Genomic DNA, 26,468 nt, shown 5'->3' with positions numbered 1-26,468 from the left:
ATGTCATGAAATTGAAAGGGAAGGGCTTTTGACTCATTCTGCTATTCAAAACTAGTTATGCAGTTTGTAGAAAGGAATGCTGATACTGTTATGTATTAAAAAAACAATGCTTCAGGAACTATTTGGGGCAGAATGAGAGGAGAACTATAATAACAAGGTGATGAGGTGGTCTTAGGCATGTCGTTATTTTCTCAGCTTCTGCCTGTTTCCCCAATCTGCAATATAATACTGTGATAGTGCTGGCCATAAAGAGTTGTTGTAAGGCTATGTGAAGACTTTTAGCACTTGAAATGAATTACAAATATCAAGTATTATTTCTGAGTAGACATTATAAACATTTGACATGTGTTAAAACATAAAAAGTATGTGTACTACATCCATAGCAGATCTTAAAAAAACATACAGGTTAAACACAGACTGATAGAAACATCAGAGATGATGACAAGCACAGTACACAGTCATGTACAGAAATGATACACATTTATACCTATATTCCATCCTACGTCAAGAACTCATTTATTAGGAGATAGTACAGCTTGGACAATTTTGAATGTGAATTCCCTACAAATATATAAATTCTTGTAACATGTATGCACACAAACAAATTATACAAATGTTACAGACACTATAAAACATATATTTTCTTAGATGGACTTTTTCGTATCTGATGGAGTCACAAATTAGTTACACTTTGTGGTTTACTGGTGCTGGCCATGCCACTACCCATGCCTTGTTGCAAGCACTTTAAAGTAGTAGTAACAGATCATTCTATGAAATATTAAGTTTTCAATGCTAGCCATTAGTAATGGACAAAAGTAACACTTCTTTAGATGTGCTTTGAGTGCTTTCTTTTGTAAAATACAGGGGGTTTTTTTGGGGGGGGGAGAGTCCTAATGGGACTTGTTAATTGAATCCCACCAGTTATTTCCTGCATCAGCTATTATGCACTACTTGCCTTTTCTCCTTCCATGACATGCTGCATGTCATCCCCAAAATTATATGCCTCTTATGAAGTCCTTAAAGATTTCTAAATGTTAATATCATTTGGCTTACTTAAAATAAAAAAATAGGGCAAACAATTATACAGCTTAATGCATTTTCACACTTCAATACGTCATTCATCTTGGATGTAAACAAAAGTGAGACTATGTTGCAAAACTGAAACCACAGTTTTAATTGCTATAACGAGATTTGGTTTCGATTGTATAAACCATGAGGTTTGTATGGCCTCATAAAAAGAAGTTCAAAATTATTAGGTTAAGTAGGCAAGGCTGTGATCCTCTTCCAACCTGTTTTCTAGGGAAAGCTTAGTTTAAACCAACCTAAGCACTTTATAACAACCCTCTATCTGTTTATTATTATTATTTTAGCTTATGCATATTACAACACCACAACTGCAATCCAGACGTCCACAAGTGGCAGAATAAGAAATGTGCATGGTTGTGTAAGACTGTGCACAAGCTATGGGCATACTAAACAGGTCACCACACAAGGAACAGACTCTTCAGGATGCAGCTAGATTATTCTTGCACAAGGAAAATAGCAGCTCTTCGTATTTCTGCATGCAGAAGATAGTCACAGGTAAGGCTTTGTAATGCTTTTAATCAAAAACATATTTGAGAAGAAATGTTAACAGTGAACAAAGATACATCCATGTATTGTTGTGGCGCATATGCCTCCTTTACAATTTTCTACCTATTCGGTTAGTTAAAAGCAACCATCCATTCCTCAGTCTCTTTCACTGTCTGGAAGCCTGGCAAAAAGTTATGATGTGATGGTAGCACCTATTTTCTTTGTGCATGTTAAAGATCAGAGGCACCGATGAAATGTCCAATTACCTTGTTAGATCTCTGTTCTTGCCCCGTTTCAGTGGGACTTAATCATTAGAGGGTCACAGCTGATTAAATCCCAGAGCAATGTTACTCACCCACGTAAATAAGAGACATTTAAAAATATTAACAGGCATTTCTTCTGAAATGACTCCAGTAATCTTAACTGTTCTCTTATATGAATAATCTATTGAAAATAAAAATATTACTGCAGCATAGGATCAGGCACCCAGTTAGGTGGTTGTACTTGCCTCACCCTCTTTCTATTGCTTAGACTTAAAAAAAATGATATTTGTTTATTCATTGGTAATACAGGCTAGAGCAGAAGAAACCAACCATTCAATTACCCTTTAAATAATAAAAGGACCACAAAACTTGTCAGCACTCCTATTTTCCTTGAAGGATAAAAATAAAAAATACAAGAAATTTAAGTTAACAGTGCTACATCTATGGCAATTTCACATGTTTCGTTTCAATTGCTATTAAGAAGACATACAGTCCAGAAACTCATGACATATACACTGGCAAAAGCCATAAACCATGAGAATAACAAGACTCGAGGGAACAAGACTGACAAAGACTACCCCAAGGGTGACTTTCTTTGATACCAGTAAGTAGATCCCTAAAGGCAAGGAACTAAAATATAGCAAGCCTAGCAACCAAACTAGGACTCGAATTGAAGTCTGGAAGAGCAAGGATGTACAGTTCCACACCGTCCAGTGTTGAGGCACAGATGCAACAGAGTCAAAGCTTGTGGGCCTGTAGAATTCCACAACAGGGGTTGAGTTCAGGGTTGGAGGGCTCTCTCTCTGAACCTCCATGATAGTTATAACCAGACAGTTGGAGGAAGTGTGAGAGGGGCTAACGAGAGAGGCCAGCCTTTTGGGAGTCAGCAGGAGTTCTGTGGGATTGTCTGGTAGGCACTTCTTCACCTTGCCTCCATAAGCCAAATTTACAAGGATATTGTTGTCATCAGGAAGACTACTGACCTCATCATCGGGCAGGCATGTTTCAAACCTACAGAATGGACAAACAATGACTCCCTGAGGAGAATCCCCAAAATCTATGATCTTGCAAAGACATTTGGCACATACTCTGTGGCAACACTCCAGTACTTTAGGTTTTCTCTGTCTCATGTTATAGCGGTTGTAACAGATTTTGCATTCAAGCTCATCTGAGCCCTGGGTCTCCACAGTATCTTCTGGAAGTAGGCTGGTCATTTCTTTTCAATGTGCTTTAGACTTGTGGTGATGTCAGACAAAGGCTGTTGCTTTGTTTTTCTTTCTTTGTGAAAAGAAAGATGTTTAGAGTGCCTTTCAGATTACCACAGTACTCAAATCAATCAGGGATGGGAGGAGTACCAACAGTCATAATTTTCAACCTCTTGCTAGGACTATCTGCTTTTTTCTTCAGTGTCTTTCATATACATAGCTTCCATATAATATGTAGTTTCTGTAAAGGGGAAGAAAAATAAATATATGAATTCAATTCAAGATGTTCCATTTTATATTTTAGCTACTTATTTTTCAAGGTTTTGCTCTTTCAGTCTCATAACAACTTTCAGAGTAAGGTTAGGCTGAGAAGTGGTGACTAGATCAGGGTAACCAGCTAGCTGTCCCAAGGCTGAGTAGGTATTTCTACCCATGTCTCCCTAGTTGTTGTTGTTGCTATTATTTTATTTCTGTTTAAAGACTGCTTAGGAAAAGGCAATGGAGCTGAGGTGGGTAAATGAAAGCAAGCAAACATAAGGTTGTATCCAGCAAACTTATACAGTAGTACCTCGGGTTACATACGCTTCAGGTTACATACGTTTCAGGTTACAGACTCCGCTAACCCAGAAATATTACCTTGGGTTAAGAACTTTGCTTCAGGATGCGAACAGAAATTGCGTGGCAGCGGCGCAGCGGCAGCAGTGGGCCCCATTAGCTAAAGTAGTGCTTCAGGTTAAGAACAGTTTCAGGTTAAGAACGGACCTCCGGAACGAATTAAGTACTTAACCCGAGGTACCACTGTACTGTTCATGCAAATACTTCTGCCTGTGCAATGGAACTTCTTCTCCTCCCCGCTGCACACCACCCTCCAATATTCTTCTGCAGTTTTTCCAAACTCTCTGGAGCAGATTGAGGGATGGAGTGCGTGTGGAGGTGTGAAAGAAGTCCTGTTGCACAAACATGTCTTGTGCAAATGGGATGTAACCCATGGGCACAAATTCTTTTTTTTTATAATAATATTTATTAAAAGTTTAAGAATTAAAGAAAAAAGTAAAAAAGAAAGAGAAAAAATAAACAGTACAAATCAATACATTACAATACATATAAAAAAAGCAAAAAACACAATACATCAAAACAAAAACAAAAGCAAAAACAGTTAAAAACACATCCAATATTTCCATATCTTTATCTTTCATTAACTTGTTTCATCGACCTCCTCACACCTCCCTTTTTGTGTTCTAGTTGTTAATTATTTCAGCAAATCCTTTCCATCTTTCACTGTTTTCTGTCATTTAATTATCTTAATTTATTTTAACCTTATCTTACCATTAAAACCCTAAAACTTACTTATAACATTTCTACTAAAACCATATAATTTCATTCCAACATTTTTCTAACACTCATTAATTTTGCAACATTTCTCTAAATAAATTTTTTAAAAAAACTTTTTTCCCAATCTTCTTCCACCGTCTCTTCTCCCTGGTCTCGGATTCTGTCAGTCCTTTCTATCAATACCATATAGTCCATCAACCTGGTGACGTTCTGTCCGAGGCTCTTAACTCTCTTCCATGTCCCTTCTGCAGATCTTCTTCATATTTATACATGCACTTTACTTTATCTTCTGCTGATCTTGTTCTTAATTTCCTTCCTTTGGCACTGAGGAGTAGATCTCGGGGAAGCTCCAACCTAACAATGTCTTTATTCCTTCTCGACAGGTCAGCCCATTCTCCATAGTCAGAACTAAAGTCCAAAAGATATTTCAGAGCGCCACTCTCCCCCTGACCCAAATCCAGATCCCAAAGGCCAGAGCATCCCTGCATAGGAGGATCTATCCAACTTTCCTTCTTCAATCCAAGCAGGGCTCCATCCCACCAAATCTGGCTTTCTCTAGATTCGATCATAAAGGGCAACAGCTTATGTTCATCAAATTGCCTCTGTGAGGCCGGGGCTCTCTCCACTTGAATTACTTGAGGTTCAACAACAACTTTCTCCTTCGTCTTCTCCACAGCTTGCCGTGTCAAAACAGATTCCTGGGTCAATTCCTGAGTAATTTCTGTATAGGTATTCCCTTTTTGTCCCAACTCAGCCATTTTTTGTCCCAAATTGTCAATTTTAATAATCATCACATCCATCTTCTCATGAAGCTGTTCCAATAAAGCACTTGTCTTGCAAAATGCAATCACTAAGGCTTCTTCTGTCAACATTCTTGTCCAAGGTCAGACTCTGATTCTCACGCTCTTTAATCTCTGCAGCTGGAAAATTCCCCAGCTCCACTCCTGCAACAGTTTCAAAAGCTCCCTCTAGGGGAAACAATTTCTATTTGTATCCATCCTTTTAAACGCAGATCCAGCAACAGAGTTAGTTTCGATTTTCACTTACTTTTTTTGCTCCTTTTTAAGTGTAAAAGGAAACAATGGAAACAATGTATTTCTCTTATTTAACTATCTGTCAACATCGTTTTATTCACAGTCAATGAACTTTCCCAAAATGTCAATCTTACTGGCAGTCCGTTCCCAGGTTCGAAACGGTGGTGATTTATCTTTCTTCACTCTCTCTCCTGCAGGCTTAAACAATCTAGAATTTCCCCCCTCTTCTCCTGCTTCCAAGGGGGGTTTAGTTATTTTAACCGATGGAGATTTAATCCTTTACAAAAGACTTTCCAGGCTTTAGCTTGCAACGTCTTTGCTTCAAACTATTTACAAAAGAGGAAGGCGGACTTCCTGTTTGAAACCTTCCCGTTTCGATGCCAAATTAAGAAGTTTAGATATCCAATTTTCCGTTCTAGTCACGGGTAGTTGTTTAGAGTCCAATTGTCCACAGGAAAAAGTCAGCGCTCTCCGGCAACAGCAATGCGGCTTCACTCCGTGAAAGAAGCAGTCGATTCGAAGCACCGCGCCGCTCACCCCACGTCGCTCCGGATCCCCGAAACCGGGTTTCCCCACGAGTAGGGGAGGCGCAAAAGGTGCCAGCCGAATTCCACGTCCACAGGCTTCTCCCGCCTGTGGTTTTTAGTGGGTCTCTGCCTTGCCGTGGCGGTCAGACCCTGATTTCCACGGAGCGGATTCCTCCCGATCAGAGGAAATCCGCCATTGCCGGAGGCGCTAACCCGGAAGTCTGTCCCATGGGCACAAATTCTTAAAGTCATAGAGGAGATTTTTTTTAAAAAAACCTATGGTATATGAGTTAAAAATATTCATTTAATAGTTTCATGTATATTCACATATTTATATATAATATTTACATAATATGATGCTTATAATTCTAGGTGAATTATAAGCATGGTTTATTAGGCAAATAACTAAGATAATATCAACAATCAGCAGCTCAATCAATTGTGAAAAAGGAAAGGAAAGAATCTAAATCAGTTTAAATTAAGTTAAACCAAACATATGATTGACAATTATCTTGAAATTTCAAGTTCTAGTAACTTATAAACAAACTATTTAGTTTGATAAATTTCTTACCACATCATTTCTTACACCTTTTATAATATATTAACTTACTGAAAATAACTATATTCCAGATTTTCATATACCACTACATTATATATGGCCTATTAGATTTTCACTTACCCAATATTACTAGTTTCATTGCTATTAATAATGTTGTATGAGTTCTAGTTCTACATCATTAACAGTTCCTTGTGAACAACCAAGTAACATTTGCTTTGGATTTAATGCTATATTCCTCCCAATTATATCATTTATTATATTTAAGATCTCCAGAAGGGCTTTACTTGTGCACCATTCTAAAATATGTGCATCATATCTGTTCTGAAATCTCCAACATGTATCCTGCTGAAGATTACAACTTTAAAAAAATAAAAAGTAAGTGCCTAATGCCATCAGTACTGTATTTTGCAATTTAAGTCTTACCACAGACCCTGAATGGATATGGGGCAGGGACTAAAGAACAACTTTAGAAGATTCCTCATGTGGGCAGCCACTTCTTTAGATGATATCCCAGTCTCATTGCTATCTGCAAAACAAAACAATTCATTTACAATAGGTTCTTTCATCTAGAGCTGTGTCTTGTAATATGTGTGTCTGTGGCAGACCAGAAGATGGGTCAATTGGAGCTGTGGAATTGACAACCATAAGAGGCACCCTGGACTACATGCTCCCCTCCCCTTTCTGACCCATTACATTTTCCACTCTCTTGATGTGACATGGATTCAGGTAGTCTGACTACATAAATTGCCATAAACAAATTCATAAATTTGGAAGCTCCCCAAGGTACAGTAAGTGCAGGACAGGAGTCATTCTCTAACTTCCATGGCTGTTTCTCTTACACCTGGCAGAAAATCCCATTGTTTAAGATAGCAGAACCAGTCATTTTCATTAAGTGTCAAAAAATATTTTCTTCCAGCACAGAATCACCTCATAACCAATAACCTCTTCTTTCACATGAGTTTGCTGAGAACGAAGTGCTTACTATTTAAATAGTAAGATGGAAATTTTGGATAATTTTTTGTAAGCTGCCTTGGGAGGCCTATCCTGAAATGCAGAATATAAGTACAGTACTTTAAATAAACACACATACATATATCCCATACATATGTGCCATGCTGCTAAACCCTGCAAATGTCCCAGAAAAAATGGGACATCCAAATTTTTCTTGCGAGAGAATGATGGCCATCTTGCTCAATTTTGCACTATGATTCCCACCCCCCCAAAAAAGCACGGGGGAGGGGGGCTGCAATCTTGCATAGCACTCCAAAATGTGTGGTTTTTTGGTGCCATGACGGAAAAAAGCCCCTTTTCAGGGAGAAATCGTGCAACATCTATTGTGTCAGTAATAATCTCTGGATACAATTATCTTGATGTTCACCTACATCTTCAACTCTGTAATCAGAAGCACCATTGACAATTGAAACAGTCATGGGACTACATTTAAGTTAGGACTATCACCCAATTAAAGAAATCTTAGTTGATGGTTTCAAATGTCTAATAGATTAATTGACTAAATTTGTACAAATTAACCAATGGTTCTAAAAAAAAGGGGGGGACCCTCTGTTTTTAGATGATACACACCTCCTTAGTCCAAGCCTATAAAAATCAAAGTCTGATATGTTTGGGGCACATGGAGATTGCTGCATTCATGATCAAAAGTCTTACCTGATTCAGAAGGAAAAAAACCACACTGTGTTACTAACTTTTAAAGCTGCTTTACTCATCCTGATGCTTGTATATACACATTCCTAGCAGCAAGTGCTTGCTCAACCTGTTTCATGCCACATTTTCTGCTAGCTTTAGTCAGCTTTCGACAATAGGCATTTCCCTGTCAGTTTTAATCAATGTGTTACATTGCACTAAAGTCACAGGACATGGCATATTGATCTGCTTTTGGTTCATAGTCAGAAGGAAAATGGCCTTATACATTCTTCGCATGATAAACAGATTCTTACTGGCAGAAAACAGTAAAGGATTTTTTTAATGCCTTCAAAAGAGCACCCAAAATATAATGCACATGGAAGAATGCAGCATCAGTAGTGTGTGCAGCAGAAGTGTTACGTTTTATTACTGTGTCAAAAATACTTAATATTGCTAGGTTACTGAAATATTAAAACAAATCTGATGGGACCTGAACTGGCAGAACACACCATTTTCTATGGTCTATGGTGCATGGATAACAAGTTTGGTGATATGGTCAGCAATGCCTTTGCTTTCCCTTACCCAATGGATCAAACTATTGCTATTAACACCACCCTGGGTAATATTAAGTGCATTGAAACTGACATTTCATGGTACATAAAGATATTTTGGTTAATTATCCTTATGTCAATAAAATAAATGTGTATGTTACAAAAATTCCAATCAACATGACTTTCTGATGGTCTTGTCAGAAACGGGCAGTCTCTCATAAGGGTAAAATTAACCTGCAGTTCACTAAAGAAAAGCTGCACCTTATACATCATTGATATTACCTTTTTCATCATTGGGAACCTGAAATATTGAGCATAAAAATACTCAAGATGAAGGAAGAGCCATATATAAATTATATAAAAAGCAGAGTAAGGAACACTCAGTCAAATGAAGTCCTCTTCAGCTTCCAGCTTCTCAGATATAATTAGCACTTTTGAGTTCAAGAAAGCACCTTCTTACAGCTTTGTCACTAGTCCCTCATTGAGGTGTGTGTTTGGGTCCCACATTATCCCAACACGAAAATAGGCATATTAGTATCACTGTACCTTTGCAAGCATTCTGTTCCATACCCTCCACCTTTCTCTGATGAAAATAGGAACGTCCTATTCCATGATGATAGTGATAATGATAATTTTTATTCATTATACCCTGCCCAGGGCTGCCTTCAGATATCTTCTAAAGGTTCTATAGTTACTTATCTCCTTGACTCAGGGGTCACATAACTCAGTTACCTCCAACTTTTCTTCAATGAAAATAGGAAGGTCCTACCATACACTCCAACATTTATGTGATAAAAATAGGGATATCCTAAGGAAAAGTGGGACATTCCAGGATCAAATCAGAAACCAGGGTGGCTTCTGTAAATCCAGTACTGAGCCTGGAAAATAGGGACACTTGGAGGGTCTGCAGTTCTCAGCCAATAAAATTCATTGGCAAGATTAAAAACGTGTCATGTTTCAAATAGCAATCCAATTTATACTATATAATGATTTTCAAGGTTTAAAGGAGATATGTTGCATGAAGGTTTGAACTATTAATTCAATTTAGTTTACTTCAACCATTTCTAAATCCCCCTCATGGCTATACCAGCATACCAGTTCAGGAATGACATTTGTTTAAATGAATGTGTATTGACAGAAAGACAGTTGTGATTTCCTATAATTCCGGGTTCACAACAGACATAGGGTGTAGTCTGCACTCTACTGAAGCCAATGGCAAAGCTCCCATTGATTTTATTTTTATGCTAATTCAGATACAGATTAGGAATATATGGTTTACAACCAGATTTGAATACTGAATGCTGACAAAGCTTGTAGTACACAAACTGTGGCCTACAATTGTGTGTGGAAATAAGATAAAGCAGTAATTGGTTCGCATGAGACACACAAAAACATGAAAGCTAATTAGAAAAATGTTTTATTTGCTTGTGCAGTCATAATCTACCATTACCTCAAACGTGCAGTGTAGCCTCTGGCAACAGACATTTATATCAAATAGGGCCTACCTAGTAAATGAACACTTTCTTAAAATTGGGATCAGATGCAAGTACTTTCTGAGAACAATTATAATTCATCACAAATTATTAGCTGATAAAGCTAAGATGGTAAAATAAAGTGCTGCATCACTAGTCCTAGGATTGTTGGAGTGTTGCCGTGCTCAAATTAATGCTGTGTTGGAATTTTTCGGCCTTCAGGAGAATTTAAACTTCGTTGCTTAGACTGAACATATTCTGCAGTACAGAAATGTGATGGACTTGTTCAGTAAGGAAGGAACACTGACTGCAATTGTAAACTCAGACTATTCTTTTGACTCTAGCAAACATGCTTTGATATTAGACAATGGACTCCTTAGTTCAACTGAAGGCCAGGTTCCTCACAGGATTATTTTTTATATATAGCGCCAAGGAACCCGGTGATTCCACTAGCCAAGCCAAAAAGTATCTTTGACTAGAATGTGATTGTTTGAATGTCCCCAAATAGGGGTAGATGAACCAGCATCAACATAAGCACCTCACTTAAGCATCTATTGCAGATATAATACACTGTAGAAAAGGCAGAGCTGGCCTAGCCATTTGGTGAGACCACCACTGCATCAGGTGGTAGAACACCCCCCCCACACACACTTGCCCTGCTGCTGCTGACATAGTTACTAGTTTTGGGCAAGATCACATCAATCGGTGCCAATGATAGCAGCATGTAGCAGGGGGCAGCAGAGCAGGTGGTGGCAGGAGCAGGTAGGTGGTGGCAGGAGCTTCGATTTCACCTCAAGCATAGAATGGGACATGCCACCCCTGAGAAAGGCGCAACCACAATGACCAAGGGGCTCGAGCAGGTTGCAACATCTGGTGCTTTTAAGGTTTAGGATAAAGGGAAAACAAGAGAGTCAGGAAAGAGGTGTGTGAATGGATGGTTAATTCCCCCCCCCCCGCTTTCTCATGACTCAGAATGAAAATTCAGAACGGACAAAAGGAAGTATTTCTTCTCTCAGCTCATAGTTAAACATAGTTGCCTGAGCTCTGTGAGTGCAGTTTTCTCCCAACTGAAGCACACAGTGTTTGAGGACTGAGACATTCGCAGGGAAACCAAAATGCTCATTTACAAAGCTATTGTACCACCATCTTTACTGTACACTTGTGAAACAGACCATTTATAAACGCCATCTCCAACTCCTCAGAAGAGTCCATTAATGGTGTCTCCAAATAATTTTACATATCCCTTGGGAAGACAGGCCAACTAATGGTAGAAGCAAAGATCACCAGTGTCAAAGCAATGATTCTTCAACATCAACTTTGTTGGACTGGCCATGTTGTTCAGATGCCTGATTATCATCTTCCAAAGCAACTACTCTATTCTCAAGCAAAATACCAGTGGACTACAAAGGAGGTTCAGAGACTCTCTCAAGGCAAATCTTTAAAAATGCAGTATAAGGACAGGTAATTGGGAAACACTAGCTTGCTAGGGCTGCAACTGGACAATAGCCTCTACCAAAGGCCTCATGGACTTTGAAGAAGCACGAACTCAGGATGAAAGGGAGAAATGTGCTAAGAGGAAGGCACACTTGACAAATCCTCACCATGATCAACTCCCACCTGGAAACCTATGTCCCCACTGTGGAAGGATGTGTGGATCCAGAATTGGCCTCCACAGTCACTTACAGACACTGTCACTTAAGACCATATTCATGGAAGACAATCTTACTTGGCTATGAGTGAGCAACAAAGAAGAAAGAAGTTAAACAATGCAATTCCCTTCTGCAATATGTGGATGATGGCCGCTAGAGTAGATGGCTTTGAACTAAAAAAAATTAAAAGCATAAACTCCAATTTAAAATGCTGTTAAATGTTGGTCTGCACTCTGTCACTCCATGCTTCATAATATTGTTGTGTGAGTTTGGGGAGTCAGACTGTATGATGCCGGAGTCCCTTCTAATTCCTGAGGTCCTGGATACAGCAAGTGTTAAAATCTAATGTAGGATTCCATTGCTGAATTAGCCAGGCAAGGGTCATAGTTACCACCTAAGTATGATTGTTAGTCTGACAAAGGAAATTGCTCTGTACCAGAGGGCAAATGGGTGGGCCTCTTCCCTCATCTGGCTGGTAGTGAGAAAGATAAAAGTCAGAGTAGTGTGTGAGAGCTGAAAGCTGGGCTAGACACAGACAGAAGCCAGAGAATGAGAGCCACGCTTGATTTCTGCTTGAATCTACAGTTGTGGCTATGGGAGACTGTATATATGTGTAAATAAACCATATACCATAAAGACACCACAGTCTGTGCTGTCCCTCATTCCAAGGAAACTGAACCCTGTGTAAGTGCCTGGAACCTCTGGAATATCCCACCACTCAGAGATTGGGGTGGCGTGCAACAATATCAGTATGAAACGGGAAGGACATTCTGCTTATTCCATCAGTGTTCTGCAGAGTTGGATGTGCTATAGAAAATGGTGCTCACTTTCATAATTTGGAGTGAAGAAACACGACAGGCAAGAGATTGGTGAAATCATTATGAATTCTTGAATTGTGGCAGCTCTTTTGGCAAGGCTTCAAGTCTGAAGGACTCTGTAATTCAGTATCATCTAAATGAACCATTTAATACTCCTGTGTTGACATTGTATTGTGCCTGAAAAAGCCATTATTCTACACCCTCAAACACATCTATAAATTCACTATGTGAAATATACAATGATTCCATTTCTATGTGGGGTCTGAAAGGCATCCAACTGATGGCAAACTGCAGCAAGGTTATTGATGTAATCTTTAGTGTTCACTGTTTTTTAAGGCTGAATACTGCAAGTTATTTAAAAACAGCTATACTAGAAAAACTCCAGACTGTCAGCTGTTCTTAACACCATGGATCAAATTCCAATTAGCTTTTTAAAAAGGGAACTAGCAGCTCATTTCCATAGGAGTGTTGGGCTGAACAGAAAGGCAAGTTATAAAGAAAACCCTGTTCAGGAAGCTAGTTTCACTCCTACAAGGTTATGTGGTACACAGAGTATTCTCTGGTAAAACAGGGAAACCTAATTGAGTCTCAATCATAAAGGACGAAAACCTTTTCTCTTCAAGGAATTACATCTGCTGAGGCAATTATTTCTGTAGAGCATCCAATTTCTGTAGAGGTCTTTACCCTGAGTGGTCTAGTGGTGACTGGCCTCATAACCTCTTTTGTATAACTGTACAAGTGTAATAGGGCAAGGGTGTAGGAGAGAGAATATCCCATGATTTATATTTGAGATTCAGTGAGGTCTCCGTGTTTTATTGGATAATACTGCACCACAAGATCCTGTAAGAGTGAAACCATTTTCTTAAGATCCCATAACAGCACATCATGTAGCTCCACACAAACCATTCTTTACAAATAGAGAAATCGATTAGCCATTCCTGCAAGCATCTTCTAGTCTAATCCATTTCACTCCTGTTCACACTTTAAAAAATATTGTTATTTTTATGGACAGGATTCATTTAAATGTTGAAAACATGGAGCACATACTGACCAAAGAAAAACTGATTTTAGAAATAAAATATTATTCAAATCATAGGAACTAGCTCCTAGGGGCCATGGGGTTTTTGGCATCCACAATAAAATGTTTGAGGAGGCCAGGCCCCCACGAAGTTGATGGGCATTGATGCAGTGTGTGCACTGCATCAAGTTATCGATTATGTGAAGCGGGGCTTACATGGGCCCCCACAATACTTTATTCAAGTTGGCACCCCTGATTAAAATGGTGGGCATTGGGGGGGTCACATGGGGACCTTTGTTGATAAGCACCTTTTGTTATATTCTAAAATCAAAAAGCTTTCAAAGCATTTTCAAAACTTTTTTGGACACTGAGGTTAGTGGTTGGGTAATATTCATCTTGTGCACAGTTTATTAACCACATGTTATATATTTTCCATTTCTTGCCCTGGTAGTGGATATTTTGACTCAACCATGTGCATAGTGATAATTTCTGGCTTTTGAATATAGTACTTGAATGACCAGAATGTGCTCTGTCTCTCTTTAATGTCCCATTCCCAAAGCCTGTAATATCATCAAACTTATTTCACCACAATCCTCCCAGAACTATTTGGAATTGAAAGGATTAGAGGCTTAGAATAGGATTTCCTTCAATTTTGCTTCAGTTGATATTGCTCATGTGTAAATAAAATAACACTTTCAAGGCAGAGAAACTGCCTTTCTGAATCAGCATTTTTAATACTCTTAACCAGTGAACTCAGTCAAAATAAATGCATTAAGGATGTGAAAAAGCAGGAGATTCAGATCTTAGGGAGGCAGGGAAGACAGTGGAAAAGTATTGTTAAACAGTTTCCCAGTTGTAGATTACTATTTTATAGTTGTGTAGTGGTGTGTATTTTCTTCTGACCTCAGGTATCTAAATATACTGTGATATCTATCACTTTGTGTGAAATTACATGTCAACCTTGAAATATTATAGGCATACAAGGGTTGAAAGACATGAGATATATTGGCAGATACGTGTGCAAATTTCAGTCTCAAGGCTACATCTCTGATCTTACCAGTAAACATTTATTTTGTATTAAAACTACTTGTGAAAAGCTGTGCACTTCTTCACCCCGCCCCATTCCTCCTTTCTGAACAATCCAGTGATTTGTATGTAGATGTCCACTTCTGCCCCAGAATAGACAATTTATATTATCTTCTGTTAAAAATGCACTGAAGGCATAACTTATAATTCATATAACATGAGGTGAATGATTTGAAAAAAGCCTTCTTGGCAGTCCCTTCCTAATAGCATTTTACTAACAAGACTGCAGTGACTCACAATCACTGAGACGCAGTAGCCTCTTTCTGTGCATGACTGTGTCACAATGCAAGACTAAATTTAGAGTAAAAAAATGGATATATGTCTAAATTTAGTCTGAACAGTATATATGTATAGTCAAGAACAATATCATACTAGAATGCATTAACAGAAGTGTCAAATATAATCTCTGTAAACATAATATACAAATTTAATAAATATGTAAGAATTTACATTTCGGAATTGGAGGGAGCTACAATGTCGTCTAAAGGAATTCCTTATGGTTAACAATATTTTTAATGGGATTCCTATTCCATTAACAGTTGGGTAACAAACTAACTTCACTGGAAAAGGTTTTCCTACCACATAGATGCAGTGAGGGGAAAAGCTTGGCCAGTTAAATTTCTACTGGTTACACAACTGTGAAAAGGCAAAGCAGTTCTGCCAGAAAAATGCTGGCAACTCTACCTCTGCTCAAAGGCAGGACTGTTGCCATACCTAATCATCCTATGACATTCAAATGACACTGTAACAAGCAGGTGCACCACAAGAGGTACCTAGAGAACAATACCACAGGATGGCTCATGCAAACATGTAGCCATGGTTCACAAATAGCCAGGGTCAAAGGGAGGACATTGATTATGATACCATAAAGCACTGCGTCCCAGAGCTTTTTGCTCACCCCAAATATTATGTGTTGCTTGCACTTCATTAATCACACACCTACTACTTTGAAACAATTGACAGTGTGGAAGATTAGGTTTCCAAGTGGTTTTGTGGCAAATACCAACTTTCTTAACCAGCAGTTAGGTAATGCAGCACATCAGTTCTTCCACTGTGCCTCTGGTGGCAATCCTATAGTCATTTACCTGGGATTAAGCACTATTGTACTCAATGATATACTTCTAAATAGGCATGGATAGGATTGTATTGTCTTTTACAGATATCGCCCCCAATTCCATTCACTACCTGTCACACAGTGGCCTCATGCATTCCCTTCTGAAGAGATCCCAGGGAGTTATAATGGGCTACTGTTTTTCTTCCCTGGATGTATACTTGCTCGTTTTCACAGGAATTAATTTCCCTGAATTGCACTGATATGAGAACTTTGAAAACACAAAAGGCCAGCTCTAGTGCATAACACTGCTGCCAAATTTAACTTAATGTGAAACTGGATGCAAATTTGGAGCTTCCAACTCAGGAAAAGCATCAAATAAATCTTTCACCAAAACTAGATGCATCTTTCAAGGAAGGTGGGGGTTTATATCACTAACATATAGAGTTATCTCAAGTTATATTGCCACTCCAGGGCAAAATTAATTTTGCTGCCTATGCTCCATATCATGCTTTTTAGTAATGAAGGAGGACTGTGTTCCCCTTAAGGATTTTCCTTTTCAGCTCCTTTTCCTTGCTTTGTATGTGAATGGAGCAAACAGAATAAGCAGCAACTGGGAACACTACAGGGTGAAACCTGCACCAGATTGTTGTTCTGAGATCCTAGGGTAATGCCAATAGTGTTCCACACTTGAGGGTTTTCCAGAGCAGTCTAATTGTCCAGCCACCTATGCTACTCACTAGGTTGTCCTGCCCTTGTGAATGTAGTATATTAGTATCATATAACTTCATGTCATGCAAAAACACCTTAAAGACAGAAGAACATATTCAACAATCTCTTCTAAACATAAGCTCTACTGCAGGGGAGCTTGATGGAGGCAAATGCCCAGCCAGAATAAGTTCTACTCACTCTTTACCCTATTTGTATATTAATTTTATTTATTTATATATCCCACTTCTCTGCTGCTTAAAGTGGCTTATCACATTCAGTAGTTTCAGTCTTTTCAGACCCAAGACCCATCTCTAGCCCGAACGTCTTGGGGTCTTACATGGTAAAACAAAACAAAAAACACAGATGTCTATGTATGGTGGGAATGCTGCTGTTGCAACCCACCTTTCGGTTAGGTAATGGCCAACAGTGAGCACCAATCAACCAAAATATCAGGTCAGTTTATCCTCTTGGCTAGAGGTGGGATGTTCTCATTTGTGCGCATGAACTAGCTCAGTGGTTTCTGGGCAGGAATTATTGAGAAAAAGCAGAGCTAACAGCACCAGCCTAACAATGTCTACTCAGAAGTAAATCCTGCTGAATTCTATGAGGCTTACTCCCAGGTAAGTGGAGTTAGGATTGCAGCATAAATACCCAAGACTAGTCAAGCACTCTGTTGTTTTTCATTACATTTATCAGATCAAAATGTCAAAAATGAGAGACACTGTGAACTTGATGTTCTGTAGAGATGTAATTTTCTGAAATATGGAACTCTTCTGGAACAGTGATGTTTTTCATTAAGGGCCATTTCCTTAAAATATGAGATGCCACTAAATTTAAGACACATCTGGTGTTCAGCAAGGAACAAATGGTTTCAGACATGAAATCAGAACAGAGCAGTGTTTTAAAACAGGGACACAAGCTGATTCTGTGTCTTATTTGAAAAATACCTTATGATGCAGCTGTATATCAATAGCTTGTTGCTGCAGCATCATTGACTAAATAAATAAATAAATAAATAGGTAGAAGTAACTACTCTTCAGAATGTCTATAATGGCCACAGGAGATTTTCCTGAGACACCTACTGCTAGGTCCCATCAGTGTGCCATAGCAACAATGAAATCACAGTCTCTAGGGGGTCATTGGTAAGTGTCTGAATATGTGTCTGAAGTCGCTTCTGGCAGGTACCCAAATCTTCAGGAGGATACTGAATTTCTAACAGCTACTTTACATCTTTCTTACTGACATTTCAAAGCCATGCCTTCTTCTCTTCACCCAAACAGATTGTCAGGTGGATGGGGTCAAGAGGGTATAGAATAGACATTTCAGAATATCATGGATAAGATGGATATTTTACTTGTATCCTAAAAGATATAGATAGTGTACAATAATGTGAAGTACAGAAATTAGGTACATTCTGAGCACCATATTGTTCTTATAGCTTGAAAAAGTATTGGGCAATCCTACATACTGCATACGGTTCTTGATATCAACTAGCAATTTTACCATATATGTAATATCTGCTTTTATTCATATAAGCATGAATTATTATACACATGCAAGCAATAAGCTTATAATGATATCACTGAAGGTTTGCTTCATTTTCTTTCTGGGTTTTCATCATGCTTGCTTTTAAGACCAACAGAGCTTTCAGAGCTATTACTCTGTATAATTGTTACAGTATAGTAGGTTGCGATCCTGTGCACACTTACCAGTACTTTTGAGTAAGCTCCCATTGAACTCAATGAAAATTATATTTGGATAAAGAAGCACAGAATTGGGCTGCTGTGATATGAAAGGGGAGGCTGTGGCTTTCTTTTGTGTTTTTAAATATGAATTTTTATTAGGTCCCTATGTTTTCCTTTATTTGTGTCATGCAGATGGTGAGGGCCATGGTTTAGTGAAAAAACATACACTGAGCTGTTTTTTCACCATCCGGATATGCACATTCTGTTTAATATCACTTTTAGGAAAAGGTCTAGCAACATCATGGCCTTTTGTGCTACAATACTAACACAGGTCATTGTTGCAATGAATTTTACAAACACAAAAGGTATCACAATGTTACATAAGAACAAAGGGAACTGGAAAGGAAATAGCTTTCTCAACAAGCCAAGTGCACTAATGATGGACAATTAAAGAAAATTATCATTGACATAGAGCATGCTACAACACAAAACCTATCTTACCAAGTGTATTTTGTTCTCTTACTGATCAGTATTTCAGCAGTCATAATTTCATACGTATTTAAAGGAAGGATGTGACATCTTTAAACTGGGGTGTACTCATGTATAAACCCTAATAATTATTCTTTCATAAGAAAACTCACTTAGGATTGGCATCTCATTGAAACAGATAAACTCTTAGGCCACAATTCTATAAATATCTATCTGGAAAAAGTCGAACTGAACACAATGCGGGGTTACTTCTAATTAGTACTTTTAAGTACAGTGGTACCTCGGGTTAAGTACCTAATTCGTTCTGGAGGTCTGTTCTTAACCTGAAACTGTTCTTAACCTGAAGCACCACTTTAGCTAATGGGGCCTCCTGCTGCTGCCGCCGCACCGCCGGAACATGATTTCTGTTCTCATCCTGAAGCAAAGTTCTTAACCCGAGGTACTATTTTTGGGTTAGCGGAGTCTGTAACCTGAAGCGTATGTAACCTGAAGCATATGTAACTCGAGGTACCACTGTACATATATAGGACTCCACTGCTTAGCTGATGCCCATGCTACTAACTGCTAAATAAATATTAGTTGCCAACTTTTAGGAGTGAGGATAAGGTTCTAAATTAGAGCTCTATTAGAGCCTCTAATACCCAAGTGACAAACAAAATTCAACAGGTGAAATATTACATCATTACTACATTTCCATACTAGAAAAAGCTTCAGTTGCTAAACTGATGCTTGTTGTCATGCAACCTTTAAAGATAAAGGAATTCTGACAAATATATTATTATATATTTCTTGCCTTGGATTATGAACAAAATTACTGTACACAGAATTCTGGTTCTTGGGTTGATATTTGCTATTAGCTATCCTTTTTGCCCCATGCTGTCTTCTTCTATATTATATCTACCACATGCATCCAAATATTCAGGTAGGTAACTGGTAAAAATTTATTCTGGTCCAATAAAACTCCCCTAAATCAAGAGTTGTCAACGAAGTGCTGTCCAGATATTGGTTGCACTACACTCACTACACTTCCCATCAGTGAAGATCATTTATCATGCTGGCTGAGGCTGATGGGATTTGGAGTCTAACAATACCTGGAGAGCAGAAAGATGGCTGCCCTTGTCCTAAATCATAGTACCACTGAACCATGTCATAAATGATCACAGTAATGTAAAACTACTTGGTATATGATCCAGTGAAGTATTAAATTATTCAGTTCCAGTTGGCTTCCAGTATTAAGCACTCCGGGATTTTCTCAGGAGTAAAACAGTAGTGATGTTAGAAAATGTTTACTGTATTATCAGAACTAACATACTGCAAACTTGTAGAAAGTTCTAAATCATTCCTGGTTTTGCTCCTTTTTGTCACTGAACAAATAACCCAGCTATTTCACTTTCCAGGTGGCAAAGTTATTTCCTTCTGGTTTGACTTCATCCTTTTTAAAATAAAAATTAAATTTATGCATAAGATGGTATTTCACATAAACTTCCCAAATAGGTCTAAGTGTATATTTAATCCCAATAACTCAACAGAGTAATAAGGCACATCACGTTTCAGCCTTTCATATCTCTATGTGTTTTGATTATACAGTTCACTTCCAACCACAATACACTTTTCATAAGATCAAAAGTCAAACCAGATACAGGAGAGAACGTCCAGGAGGAAAACATGTCCCCCCACCCCCGTTTGACAGTCTATCGCTAACTTACCCCGGCATGGATGTTTAAATATAGAAACGAACATAGCTCCCAATAGAAAGGAGAGAAGCGAGGTCCACCAGTTGCAGGCAATGAAAATGGCACAAACCCGTCAGCATCACTCCCCTGGTATCTTTGAAATCATTGCAAGGACAGCAAATCAACTTGTTATAACCCTATCAGAAAAAAGTGACCCCCATCGTCAAGGGGCTGGAAGTGCACAATTGAAGGTGGACCACTGTCATCCTCCACACCCTTCTGGGAGGGACAGTAAAAAAAGAAAGCAAGCAACAACGGACCTTACGCTCCCGTTCAACGATTGCTTCCAATAAACCTGGACAAGCCACCCCTGTGTAGACTTTTCGATACATCTGAGGAAAAGCAAATTTGCAATGCAGCCCAGCTCCTGTTTTGCCACTGATTTCAGAGAGGGGCTGCGAGGAGTACCCACCCCACCTCTCCTGAGCTACAGCCTTTGAACTCCCCACAAAAACAAAACTTTCCTCACTTCTTTCCATCAAGGCTTCATCTTCCCCACACCCACTCCTAGCCTTAGTCACATTTATTTCCGAGGGGAGGGCTGCCCCCCCACCGCGACCCTACGAGTTTGACCCTCGACGACCAACAGAAAGTGCACGAGAGGCTGTGTCAGGTTGCACGTTGAAGGAGCCTCCGCCTCAGGCAGGGCTGTTTCTGCAACACCCCCCATCCCCGCCGCCACCATCAGCAGCCCCGTTTCGCGAGGAGACAAGATACTGGTGCAGTAATAAAGCAGACAGAGCTGACAGACTCTGCGAAATGGGGGGGGGGAGTGGGGGGCCTGACGGGGCGAAGGGCGCCGCACCGTACCTCGCTTGAGTCCCTGCCGGCGGGCGGGAAGGCAGGCAAGCAGGCGGGCTTTCTTCTGCAGACGGCGCTCTTTCCCCCTCGCCTCTCTGCTCCGCAGCAGCACCACCAGCAGCGAGTGTTTGGCAGAGAGCAAAGGGCTGCCAGGCTTTGCCGTTACTACCGCGAGGAGCCCCGGATCAGCGCCGTCGCCATGGCAACCTGCCCGCTGCCGCCAGCGACGCTGACGGGAGGGGGTGGGGGGGTAGGCGGCCTTTCGCCATTCATTGAAGAAACGTCCTCCCGCTCCCTCCGCCTCAGCCCAGCCCTCAAAACAGGGCGAGAGAGGAGGCGGAGGTAACGGTCGTCGTTCTCCCCCCCCCCCGCGCCCGTTATATATTGTCGTACACAAGCACCTCACACGACCGTTTGAAACGCTCCCCCCCCCACGACTTTCCCTCCTTGTCCCGCAGGTGCCGGGAAGCAGCCGCTGCATGAGGCAGAGGGTGGGGGGAAAGACCGTCCTCTCCCGCCACGCTCTCCAGTGATGGGGAAGAGAGAGGACCTGTCGTTCAACCCCAAAAGTATCGGCTTGTCGTTTCCCCGGCCCCAATGGATAGGCAAGGTCACATCTTGACAAGCAGTGTGAAAAACGAAGGTGACTGGAGGTGCCCTAAGGACCCAAACAGCCAATGCTGCGGAGTTCAGTTGTTTTCCTTGCCATGTGTTTGTGTTAGCTCTAGTTGTTGTTGTTGTTGTTTTGGTGCTCTCTATCTGATTACAACCCACAGCCCAGTGTGGTGAGCCAGAACGTCACTATGTAGAGCCATGATATACCTTATTTTGTTTTTTTGGAGGGGCATCCCACTTCTCACATAGGCTTCAAAGTGCCTTACAATTTCAACAATTCATCCTAATGTAAATGGCACGTTCTGCTGTAAAAGCTTCGAGGCGCCTTGTTCTGATTGCTTTCAATATATTCTTTTGGTTGGGTTCAACCTACTCTGCTGTCATTTTCATGTGCTGATAACTGAGTGTCTCCAGATACTGCAATCCCAACCGTGCCAATTTCACCAGTTTATGCTTCTACTTAGTTCCTCAAGGGTTCCCCCCTTTTTATTATATTTATTTAATCTGCATACCGCCCTATACCGGCAAATGTCACATACCCGCAGTTTTAACCTATCTCAAGCAAGATCAACTGATATTAAAATCACATATATTTTAGCAGAGTGGACGAATCAATTCTACCTCTCCCACCCCCACCCCCTTTACTCTGCGGACCATGTAAGATACTGCATGATAGGGAAGGGATAGCCTATACAATATGCTCCCTGGCGCACAGGCACCAACTCCAAGGGGCCAGATACCTTTGGCCCCCGCAATAAAATTCAGTGTCTGTTGCGCCTCTCTTTGTGCTCTGCCCGGAGCAGCCAAGGGGTTCCTGCCGCTCGGCTCTGTAAGGGTTAACAGCAGCAGAGGAGTTGCCGTTCCTAGAGCGGAAGAGAAGGCTCCGAGAGAGGAGCTTCTTTGCTCATTCCCCTGGGGGAGATGCTTGCAGTGGCTGCGTCTGTCCTTCCTCGCAGAGGCGCTGGAAGTGGGGTGGGGGTAGGGACCTGCCTTAAGAAGCACCATGAGAGCTTAACTTTTTTTCCAAAGACACCATAGCCCAGGCTCTTAACCACTAAATAGTTAAGCTCTGTATATGGTTTACCCTGCTAATCAATCCAGGATGTAACTCTTCTGGTTTCACACTCACAGCCACTAACTTGAATTACTGCACTCCACCCAGAAGCATTCCAGTATGCCAAGTGGTTACAGTATGTTAAAGTGCATACTACTCTATATTAAGGGACCTCTGGATATTTTAGGAGGGAAAAGTGTCTTACCTGTCAAATTCACTGGGATGCACCAGGGAGCAAATTCTTCATCATCAGTCACTTCACTGTCAACCCTGTGCTATAGTATTTATTAAGGGATTGCCCGCCTCCCCTTCACAACCACCAACATTTTCTAGCAGCAGCTACTGATGAGTAAGCACTTTTATTTACATAAGCAAACAAATGAATCAGTTCCCTCCTCCTATGCTCCCTTTCCAAGCAGGTAGGTTCATTTACACACACACACACACACACACACACAATTTTTTGAGACTACAGGATACCCATTCAATAACATTTTATAAAGATCTCATAATGTGCTCCACTAATTTATAAAGGTCTCACAATGTGCTTTACTAATTTGTTTGTACAGGAGATCAGAGTCATACAAGGGCAATAAAAAGCCAGACATTTTCACTCATTTGGTGCAGGTTTATGGATTTGAATCCATTTACTCTTTGAGCGAACAGAGCTAGTAATGTAAACATGGCTTTGAATTGACACGAGGCCTGGTATTGACTATAAGCTAGTGTCTGAAAATCACACATTTATTTTGTACCTATTTTATAATGTATTAGTGGATTGGACCATTACAATTACTGAAATAAATATCAATAGAATATTTACATTCATTCAACTTTACTAGCAGGTGAGACTACAACTTAAATATTCATTAAAATAATTACAAAATGTACCTTAGAGATATCAGTTTCAATATCTAGAAGTAACAGGGAGTTTAAGCAACCCTCCCCCCCCCAAAAAAAAACCCCCACAGACAGAAAGAAAATGAAATGGACAGAAAATAACTAAATAAAACAAATAATGAAAAATGTATCAAATAAATAAAAAGCAAATATGCTGGCATTTAATTTAAGGGAGCTGCTACTGCCACTGTACCTTGCAAACAAAATCACAGGAATACCTGGAACTGATGTGTGAAGGCTATAGCAAACTCCTAAAGGGTTAGACTTCTGAATAGCTTAGACTTAAAGTGTAACCTAACGTGTCTCCTGAGTTATTTGTGCTTTTCCGTCAGGTATCTTCCTTTTACCTAATTTCATTGCTCTTCAGTTGTGTGTACAAATGCACACGGAGTATATTTTTTCTTCTTCGGTCTTTAGTTTCCCCCTCACCGTTGCTTAATTTTATGCTGGCAGCTACATATCAGGATCTGGTCTATTTGATTCCCTTCCCCCTTGCTTCTTCTCTCCGAAATAGAGGTTGATAATAATCCTTTGAGGAAGATTGATACCTCTCTCTCCTGCATCCTTTGCTTATATTGATGAACTGCTCTCTCAGCATTGTACTGATCAGAGTGGGAAGAAAAGGAACACACACACAACACAACTCTCAAGGTGCATTATAAATCTTAGCTGCTGCTGTCACTGAACTCAGTTACTGGTGGGGACTGTTAAGTAGGAGCATTTCAAGTCACTGCAGAGGAATTGATTCTTTGCCAAAGGCTGCTTGTGGACTGTAGATTATGCATTCCTTCAGTGCATGTGGCCAAAATAAGGAATGTTCCACATGCCCTCTAGACCAGTGTTTCCCAACCTTTTTTGGGCAAAGGCACACTTGTTTGATGAAAAAAATCTCGAGGCACACCACCATTACAGCACCGTGACGTCAGCGCGCAGCGTCACGCCAGGAGGGACGCACGAAAGTGTAAGTTTCAATTTTTTCCCTCCCCCTTGCCGGGGAACCTCCAAGCTTTGGGGGTGGGGGGGGGAGGAGGCAGCAAAGCGAGGCAGGAAGGAGAGCGCGGCTTGGCTGGGTGAGCTTTGGCAGGGGCAGGGAATGAGAGCCGCGAGGCGGGCGCTGCGGACGGAGGCGCTGCCCGCTGAGCTCGCAGGCAGCCAGGCAGGCAGACGGCGAGAGCCCCGCGCTGGGCGGCCTCTCCTCGCTGCCGCCGCCCCGCCTCTCGCCGCCCAACTCGCCCGCCTCCCTCCAGGCAACATCTCGCGGCACACCAGGCAACATCTCGCGGCACACTAGTGTGCCGCGGAACAGTGGTTGGGAAACACTGCTCTAGACAGCACCTGGCTTAGAACAAAACTTTTGGCATATTACAAAAGAGAAGCACAGCCTGAAAGATACCTGTTAAGTGGCAGCAGCCAGGGTGAGTAGGGTAGCTGCAGCAAGGAAGGAGATCCTACTCTGACCAGCTGTCAGAATGGGAAGAAACTTATTATTCAACTAACTAAAGGCCAATAATAATGAAGGGCGAACATATGGGCAGAGAGAGAATCTATGAGATTCCCTCTACTCAAAAACGGAATTAGCAGAATGAATACCATATTGACCCAAATATAAGCTGCACCCAAATATAAGCCACACCTTTAAAATTGGAGGGGGGGGGCTCCTGGCTGCATACTTGGGGGGGTGCACTGTGTTGCCAGCGGCCTTTCCCCTTCCTTGCTCTCTCCCTTCCCGCCCTTGTGGGAGAGGCCGGGGAACCACACACGGGGCTGGCGCCGCTTTGCCGCACTCCTGGTACTGTTTGCCCACACTCATGGCTAGATACCATAAGGTCATGAATATAAGCCGTACTTTAACTTTTCACGGTCAGAATTTGGGGGAAAAGTGAAGCTTATATTCAGGCCAATACGGTACTAGAGGAAAAAATATAGAATGCTTATACTATGGGCACTTCCATATTTGACCCTACCCCATAATAGTGATGATGATGGTGGTGGTGGTGGTGATGATTGTTATTATTAATTTCATTTCTATACCATTTTATATTTTTAATTAAAAAACCTCAAAGTGGTTTGCAACCTATATTAAAAGATCAAATAAAACAATCCAGAATTGAACATTACTAAAGAAAGTTAAGTATACATTCAAAGCAATAATTAAGAATCATATACTAGCAAATTCAGGTTACCTAATTTAAATTAATTTGGAGCTCTTGTGCAGCTAACTCACTTTTTATATAAGGAAAATGAAAAGCTGCAATAGCCAGGCGACCCTGGTAATGGCAAGCTAAGTATGGGTCACTAAGGTAACAAAGCGAGTGACTCTGTGCCAGAGAACAAATGGATAGGCCTCCCTCTCTCAATTCTCTGGTAGTTAGGAAGACAGAAAGGCCAGAGTGGAGAGCTCAGTTACACGAACTAGAACTCAGCTCTCCAAATTGTGTGTCATGACACGTTAGCGTGTGTAGGTGTGTCGCGCGAATGCTCCCCACGGGACCGGAAAGGGGTTCATTTAACCTCCAGTTTCCTAGTAAAACTGAATTACTGTGTTGCGAAATGAGGCACGTCTAAAAAGTGTGTCACCAACATGAACAGTTTGGAAAGCTCTGAGCTAGAAACTGGAAGCAAAGCCGCAGCCTGGAAAGGCAGAGGGAGAGCCAGGCCTGATCTCTGCTGGGATCTAAGGCTGTGGGAGAAGCAAGACCTTA

The 26,468-nt window shown here is 40.6% G+C and overlaps 2 protein-coding genes across 8 annotated transcripts in view; one reads left to right on the top strand and one right to left on the bottom strand.

Moving 5' to 3' along the window:
- Positions 1 to 492: 492 nt before the first annotated feature.
- Positions 493 to 21,516, bottom strand: RNF182 (ring finger protein 182). 5 transcript variants are annotated; one of them, XM_081206630.1, is made up of 3 exons: positions 21,207 to 21,516; positions 6,916 to 7,018; positions 493 to 3,281 (listed from the first exon to the last, which is right to left on the bottom strand). In XM_081206630.1, the coding sequence occupies exon 3, from the start codon at positions 3,047 to 3,049 to the stop codon at positions 2,312 to 2,314; it is 738 nt and encodes a 245-aa protein (XP_081062756.1). In that variant the 5' UTR covers positions 3,050 to 3,281; positions 6,916 to 7,018; positions 21,207 to 21,516; the 3' UTR covers positions 493 to 2,311. The 5 variants fall into 5 exon arrangements, with proteins under 5 accessions (XP_081062756.1, XP_081062760.1, XP_081062759.1 ...); XM_081206634.1 differs by having other exon boundaries at positions 6,923 to 7,018; XM_081206633.1 differs by having other exon boundaries at positions 6,916 to 7,014.
- Positions 21,040 to 26,468, top strand: part of CD83 (CD83 molecule) — a 26,918-nt gene continuing 21,489 nt past the window's right edge. For 2 of the 3 annotated variants that reach the window (XM_081206623.1, XM_081206621.1), the window contains exon 1: positions 21,679 to 21,840. The gene's annotated coding sequence lies outside the window, so the exon portion shown is untranslated. Of the gene's footprint in view, positions 21,116 to 21,678; positions 21,841 to 26,468 lie in introns of those variants that run through there. The other variant, XM_081206622.1, reaches the window with a different exon arrangement.

This window comes from Podarcis bocagei (genome assembly GCF_964188305.1).
Source record: "Podarcis bocagei genome assembly, chromosome: 8".
Classification (NCBI taxonomy): Eukaryota; Metazoa; Chordata; class Lepidosauria; order Squamata; family Lacertidae; genus Podarcis; species Podarcis bocagei.
The sequence above is the reverse complement of the archived record's forward strand: the minus strand, read 5'-3'. Positions and strand labels throughout refer to the sequence as shown.